The 8118-nt window shown below is 44.8% G+C and overlaps 1 protein-coding gene across 1 annotated transcript in view; it reads left to right on the plus strand.

Annotated features, from left to right (window-relative positions):
* Positions 1–8118, plus strand: part of Habp4 (hyaluronan binding protein 4) — a 24453-nt gene that overhangs the window by 5577 nt on the left and 10758 nt on the right. The window contains exons 2-4 of the mRNA XM_021180822.2: positions 2628–2790; positions 6472–6630; positions 7059–7127. Coding sequence (XP_021036481.1) covers positions 2628–2790; positions 6472–6630; positions 7059–7127 — 391 coding nt within the window. The remainder of the gene's footprint in view (positions 1–2627; positions 2791–6471; positions 6631–7058; positions 7128–8118) is intronic.

Below are 8118 nucleotides of genomic sequence, written 5' to 3' on the forward strand. Positions count from 1 at the left end.
AGAGAGAGAGAGAGAGAGAGAGAGAATGAGCAAGAGGTCATTGGTATCTTCTGTCACTCTTTACCTTATTTCTATGAGACAGGATCTTTTTATAAAAATGTACTGATTTACTTTTATTTTACATTCATTGATGTTTTGCTTGCACGTATGTCTGTGTGAGGGTGTCAGATCCCTTAAGCTATGAGCTGCCACATGGGTGCCAGGAATTGAACCCAGGTCCCCTGGAAGAGCATCCCATGCTCCCAACCACTGTTTCACCTAATCTCTCAGCCCACTAGAAACAGGACGGTTCAGTAACCCCAGAACTTACAGTGGATCTAGAGGCCACGGCTTCTCCCTGCCTCCTGAGTGCTGGTGTTAAAGGCTTCCTCACCCTTGGCACTCCTAAAACACAGAAGTAGAGGTGAGGTGCTGGGGATCTCAACTCCGGCCCTCAGACCTGCACAACAAGCACTGTGACCACTGAGCTATTATTTCTCTAGCACCCGGCTTTGGTTTCTTGATAATGTAAGTTTTTCCAATAAACGCTGTAGTATACCACAAACTTAGATTAGAATCTCACTGACTAATACAAATTGTATTTAAATATTTTTAGTCAGGTTACATTGAAAACGTTAGGCTTCCAGGCCTAACGGTCTACATAGGGAGTTCCAGGCCAGCCAGGATTACACAGTGAAACCCTGTCTCAAAGAGGAGACAGAGACTAAAGTTTAGGTTTGTGGGGTAGTTTATCACATTCAAAAACTACTCTGCATAAAAAGTAATAAGTTGTATAGTTTTATGTTAATGATATCACAGATAGGACCATTGCCTCAAAATAAGAACTGATAATATATATAAATGCTAGACTTTAAAGAATAAGTAAGAAATACTGTGGAAATATATATGTGTGCCTGTATCTCCTAAGAGTGTGTGTATATATGCATACACATATATATAATCTGTTGTCTATGAGAAGAATGTAACAGTTAAAAATGTACCTATTTGAAGAAACTAAACCTGTTATAACTATAAATCAATGCAAAGAATAAGTTCTGCTAAGAAAGTGAAAGCCTTTGGACTAGAAGCTGCACATAGTGTTTTGAGGACCATAAGATGTGGTGAAGCTCTGCACAACATACTACAATGTCAAATAGCTTAAAACCTGTTTAAAAAGTTACAAATAAAAAAGCTGAGAACAGGGCCAGGCAGTGGCGGTGCATGCACCCTTTGGATTTCAGCAATCAGGAGGCAGAGGTAGGTGAATCTCTGAGTTCAAGGCCAGCCTGGTCTACATAGCCAGTTCCAGGACAGCCAGGGCTATGTAGAAACCCAGTCTTGAAAAACAAAAACCAACACAAAAAGTAGAGAAGGGGAAAAAGGGAGAGGGGAAGAAGTCGGCAGCAGCCCTGCCCCAGCTGGGCTGGATCGATCTTCAGTGAACAAAAGCTCCCGTGTCTTAGCATTTCATCTCTGGGATGAAACACCATGACCACAAAGCAAGTTGGGGAGGAAAGGGTTTATTTGGCTTACTCTTCAGATCACATCATTGGAAGTCAGGACAGGAACTCAAGCAGGACTGGAACCTGGCAGGCAGGAGCTGATTCAGAGGCTATGGAGGGGTGCTGCTTACTGGCTTGCTCAGCTTGCTTTCTTATAGAACCCAGGACCTCCAGCCCAGGGAGGGCAGCATGTACCATGGGTCTCATTGATCACTAATTGAGGAAATGTCTTACAGCCAGAGGCATTCTCTCAACAGAGGCTCCTTCCTCTGATGCCTCTCTAGCTTGTGTCAAGTTGACACACAAAACCAGCCAGGCCACCCGATTTCAGTAATGGCTGCCTCATAAGTGGGTCCAAGGATACATGTGCAATGGGGTGGTGTCACATATGTAAATGTGTGGCATTTATAAATGTGACACAAATTTTAAAAACAGGAAAATCCAAATAACCACACACACCCCGTGTGAAAACAAACATTTTCGTGTTAGATGACAGACCCTAATTGCCCTTGGTTTGTTGGTGGCTGGGATACTTTTCTATTTTGGTTGAAGGGGGTGGAGGTTGTTTGTTTGGTTTTGGTTTTTCAAGGCCGTGTTTCTCTGTGTAGTCCTGGTATCCTAGAATTCACTCAGAGATCCATCTGCCTCTGCCTCTGCCTCCTGCGGCCTGGGCCACATCTGGGTGGATGCTGGGATTCTAAAAGTGTCGTCTGAGGTGCAGCTTTTATCCTTTAATTTCCTTAGATGGACTTTATCACGATTACTGTTTAAGCTGTTTGTGAAATGCCATCCATCCTAAATGTACCTAACAGCAGTTACAGAGGCACTGGGTGGTGGGGGAAGTAAAATTAGCCACACATGGTAGCCCCTGAGGTAAGTGGATCAGTTCAAGGCTGGCCTAGGCTCTGTAGTAACATTCTCTAAATCTGTAGTTTGTATGGGTTAACCCTGTCATTTCTAGGACTTGGTAAAGTCTTAATTGATAATTAACAGACAAGGCAACAGTAGGCAATAACCGCTTCTCTCTGAAACTCCCACTTTCCGGTGACTTTGGTTTCTGGTAGAAAAACTCTGAACCCCGTGCCCACCCTGTACCTGTGCTGCTGCAGATGCTGTGTTCCAGCTTTGCTCTGATTCTCCTGGCAGGCCAGAAGCGGACTCCTAGAAGAGGGGAGCAACAAGGATGGAATGACAACAGGGGGACAGACGTGGTGCTTGATAGAGCAGAGCGAAGGTCCTACAGGGAATACCGGCCCTATGAGACTGAGAGACAGGCTGACTTGCCAGTGGAGAAGTTTACCGATGAAAAGTACGTACCTCAGTCCCCCATTGGGGTGGCCGGGACCCCTGAGCTTTCCAGATCACTAGTTGGCTTTCTGACATTTCTATGGTGGCAGCCCTAAGAGTAATTTGCAGAGGTAAGTCACCAGTCCTGCTACCTTCTGTAGAACAAGAAGGCTGTGTCACTTATTTCTTAGTTCAGGAAATGATTATACAATTAAAAATTAATTGTGGGCTTGGGGTATAGCTCAGTGGTTGACCACTTGCCTACCATGCACAAAGTTCAAAGAACAGAAGTATTTGGGGGTATGTGTGAAAAACCTTTTTTTATTTTTATTTTACGTATGTGTGTATTTTGCCTGCATGTATGTGTGCCTGGAATGACAAGTGCCTGGTGCCCATGGAGGCCAGAGGTGGGTGCCTGGAACTAGAGAGACAGATGGTCATAAGCCACCATGTGGGTGCTGGAAGTCAAACTCAGGTCAATTTGGAAGAGCAGCCAGTAATTTTAACCGTTCTATCCAGGCCCTGAAAAACCCTCATTTAAAAACACACAAGTATGTTAAACAGATTAAAAATTCTTTGGAAGTTAGATCAGGAAACTAATTTTGGGCTTAGGAATATAACCATGATGAGACTTAGCAGCTGTCTCATGACCACCTCATGTACACTGTGGTGTGCATGCACACATGTAATAAATGAAAAGAAAATGTGAAAAAACAAAAACAAACACCCAACCTGTCTTGCCACCCAAGATGATCATCTTTCATGCTTTGGCCCATTTCCCTACCTATTGATCTACTGAGGTGGGAAAATTGTGACTCAGTTACTTTTCTATTGCTGTGAAGAGACACCCGACCAAGGCAGCAACAACAACAACAACAACTATTACTACTACTACTTCTTCTTCCTCTTCCTCCTCCTCTTCATCCCCCTCCTCCTCCTCCTTTATTTTTTTAAAGGCATTTAACTGGGGCCCTAAAGTTTCAGAATACGAATCTATGACCATTGTGTTGGAAAGCATGGTAGGAACAGGCAGGCAGGCGTGGTGTTGAAGCTAAGTGGCTGAGGGCTCACATCTGATCCATAACCACAAGGCTGAGATGAACAGCAATGGGATACTAAGGGCCTTTTGTAGGGTTTGTGGGTCTCACGTCCCGCCACAGGGCTGCTCAGGGAGGCGGGTGTTGGGCTGTAGGGAAGCCCCAGGACACTGCTCCAGTGGTGGGGAAGTCTAAGGCACAGGACCAGCTAGAGCTGGCTTGGGAGTCCCCCGTGCCTGTGAAGAGGCCAAGGCCATCTGGTTCTCAGGCTCTTGGACATCCTGGCACCACTGTGGAAGAGCTGAGAATGGAGTGGGAGCCCTCGGGCTGGATCTAGAAGAGGCAGTCCATGGTTTTAAGGCATTTATTGTCATGGCGGAAAGTGGATGTGTAAAACCATACCCCACTTCTCGGGGTGGGCCTGAGGTTAAATACCTTTTGCAGGGAGGAAATGTCTAGGAAGGAAAGCTTATTCGCTAAGCCCTCCAGGCCTCTATGTACCTCATTAGCATGGAGATCTCTCTTGAGCCTACATGACCACACATTCTCTACATGTGGAGGGGCTCGGGTGTTGCCCTTACGTGGCTGATGACCACAGATCTGTGGTGGGCTGCGGCTAGTGACAGGGGCCTTGATGCCCAGGAGCAGGCAAAGCTCCTACCATCCCTCAGGGTCTCCAGGGCTTCTGGCCTTAGCTCAACCGGGAACCACACTACCTTCCATGGTCTCACAGCTTTTGAAACCTCAAAGCCCACACCCACGACTTAACTCCTTCAACAAGGGCCACACCTCCTAAACCTTCCCGCATCTTTGACTTCTTCCCAAACAGTTCCACCAACCAAGGACCAGTCAAATGTAGGATCCTATAGGGCCATTTTCATTCCAGCTACAGCGGATGGTAGTGCCGTCACACTGACCGCTCTGTACGCTTTCGTTTCCTCTTGACACACTTGAGGGTTCCCTTCCCCTCCCCCCACCCCCGTCCCCCATGAAAGGCAGTGTTTGCTCAGTGTTTCTGGTTGTATATTAATGCACATGATGGAAGACCTGTTCTCAATGGCTGTATTGTGACCCATTATCTGGAAGTGTCATATGTTACATTTGCTTAGTGCCATTGGGCCTGTGCTTGGCTCAGCATTAGGCTTTGTAAGGTTGAATGGGCACTGATTGTATAAAAACAGACAAAATCAGGGTCAGGGAGCTTTAGACCCACAGTGACCAACCAGTGTTGTTGGCTTGGTTTGTCACTAATATACAATGGCATCTCCCACATCTCTTTTTGCTTATTTGAATTAAAGTGCATTCACTTAGAATTTTGTTTGTTTGCTTGTTTGTTTTTCAAGACAGGGTCTCTCTGTGCATCTCTGGCTGTCCCTGGAACTCGATCTGTAGACCAGGCTGGCCTCAAGAGATCCACCTACCTCAGCCTCCTGAGTACTGGGATCAAAGACGCGCTCCACCACCGCCCAGCTACTTTGAATTTCTTGATACAAGTTACTGAATAGAATTACAAAATCTCTGTTATCTTAAAATAGTCTAATTGGGCCCTGCTAACTTACAGATGAAAAACAGAGACAGAGAGTTGGAGTGGCTCTGGTCTAGGCTAGTTTGACAAGGATGTCGACTATCCAGGCACAACGCGTTTTCCCTCAAAGCCACATCCTAAGTGTGAGGGGTTGACTGAACCAGGATCAGATGTAGAGAAGAGTCATGTCATGTTGGTGTGCGTGGATCGCAGATGCAGATGTTCTTCTCAGCCAAGCAGTAGCTTTCCACTGGGCCTCTAATGAACTTATCTGAACTCCCTGTACACACACTTATTAAGAAATTAGTGTGTCAGGCTGCAGAGATAGCTTGGCAGGTAAGAGAACTTGCTGTTCTTCCTTAAGACCCGAGTTTGGTTTCCAGCACACTTACCAGGCAGATCACAATTGCTTGTACCTCCAGCTCCAGGTGGTCTGACGCCCTGTCCAGGCCTCCAAGGGCCCACATACGCATGTTTACATATATAGAGACTTACACAGGCATACACAGAAACTAAAATAAAATAATTGTTAGGAACACCAAAGTCTTCACTGTCTTTGGGCATTTGTGTAAAGTCACAGGGTAGAAGAAGGTTCAGTATGTTAATGAACCAGATACACCAAATACCACCTTGTGGCCATGGTTTTATGAGAGATTTGGAGGACAAGCTTTAAAACTGAACCTTTTCTCTTATACAAAATATTCCCAAATTAAACATTTAGTACCAAGACAGGAAAGAACCTTCACATTTAATTAACGTAGTCATTATATGTGAATGAGGAAATTAGGCTGTGCAGACTGTGGCCCCACCAGGTGAGAACTAGGGCCCACGCTCCCTGCCTGGCACCTGTGTGACCTCTGGCAAATCCCCCTCTATGGCGCTTCTGGTTCGCATCTCTTTAGCAGCAGTTCTGTGTACTGAACTTGGTTGTGAGAATTCACATGCTGTATGTACAGTGCTCAGAACAGTGCCAGGAACAGGATGCTCAGTGGGTAACTGTTAGTCTAGTCAAGCGCCATGATTTCTGATAAACTACCACCATGACTGCCTTCTGGTTTGTTTTTTGTTTTTTTCCAAAAAGGCTTCAGACCTTTTATTTAAGTGTATTTCACCACATTTCATGATAGCCATCTTTTCCCAGACCAGTTGACAGGTTTGATCGAGACAGACCACCGAGAGGACGTGGAGGCCCCAGAGGAGGCCTGAGGAGCAGAGGCCGAGGCGGTCCTGGGAACAGAGCTTTTGACTCCTTTGACCAAAGAGGGAAACGAGACTTTGAGAGATACAGTAGCAATGATAAGTAAGTTCCTTTGCCTGTGCTCTTTCCACTTTAGATTGTGTGTCAGTTGATGACCAACTTCATAGGAGTGTGCTGTCATTCCTGTGGAGCAGGATTTTATTTCTTCAGAGATTTACTTTTTGAAATATTGTGCGTATCTGTGTGTGATGTGTGATGTGTGTAGGAAGCTGGGTGAATGGGTTCAGGCTACACTGTGCATGAGCTGTGCCTACAGAGGCCAGAAGATGATGTCGGATCCCTTGGTGTTAGAGTTACAGACTGTTGTGTGCTGTCTGCTGTGAGAACTGGAAGTTAAACTTGGGTCCTCTGTCAGAGCAGTACGCACTGAGCCTTCTCTGCAGACCCCGGGGCAGCGTTCTCTGACTGGGAGACTGACTGATAAGGAGCGGTCCCTACCTCAAGTTAACATGAATATTCTGTTTCTTCAGAACAAACAGAATGGAGGACAGTATGGGTGGCTGTGGCATTCGCCCCTGGGGATCAGGTAAAGACACTAGGTAAGGCGCAAGGATGTTTCCTCCGAGAGCCTGTCGTGGGTAGAGTGGGAGTCTCTGAACCTTGGCTTAAAAATGTTCTCTCTGGTTGTGTCTGTCAAGTAGAAATTGATGTGGGTTGTGGTTTAGTGAGGCTAACTTTGTGTGCGTGCGTGTGTGTACGTACAAAATGTATGTACGTACATAAGAAATGTATGCATGTACATACCTGGGATTGACTGAGTCAGGAGAAAGCTTTTTAAAACATAGTTATATTGTATTTAGACTCAAAACTTTTTTAAAGTCTATTTGTTTATGAACTTATTTTTATTTTATTTTATTTGTCTCAAAGCATAGCCTGGCTAGCCTGGAACTCATTGTATAGACCAGGCTAGTCCAGAATTCATGGAGATAATCCTGCCTCTAACTCCCAATCAAAAGCATATGCCACCGTACCAAGCCCCTGGGTCTGGTCAGTTATTTTCTCTTAATTTTAGCTAAGTAATACTTGATAGATGACCACGTATTTTAAGCATATAGTGTGGCACATTTGCACATCTCAGGATGCAAGTTTTTTGAGAGAGAGTCTCACTGTTTGACCCATACAGTCAGTGAACTCAATACTTCTGCTCCTAAAATAAGCCATAAAAAAAAAATTAAAAGATGGAATTCTTGCCAGGTATGGTATCACACACCTTTGATCCCAAGCACTTGGAGGGAGGAAGCATTGCAGAGGGAGGTAGATTACTCTGTGAGTTTGAGACTATCCTGGTGTTATACAGTGAGTTGAGTTATAAGACCAAAGGACTACAAATTGATTGAGACCTTTCCTTAAAAATAAGATATATATAAAGTAAAAAAAAAAAAAAAAAAAACAACAAAAAACCCCAAAAGCAGAAATTATAATAAGCGTTTGGATTCTCTGCCTCCCCCTCCCCGTGATCATTCTCATCTCTGTTTTTAATTTTCATGTATTTACCTTTGACATTTTTGAAATAACATATTTTGTTGTTGT

Source organism: Mus caroli, chromosome 13 (genome assembly GCF_900094665.2).
Source record: "Mus caroli chromosome 13, CAROLI_EIJ_v1.1, whole genome shotgun sequence".
Taxonomy (NCBI): domain Eukaryota; kingdom Metazoa; phylum Chordata; class Mammalia; order Rodentia; family Muridae; genus Mus; species Mus caroli.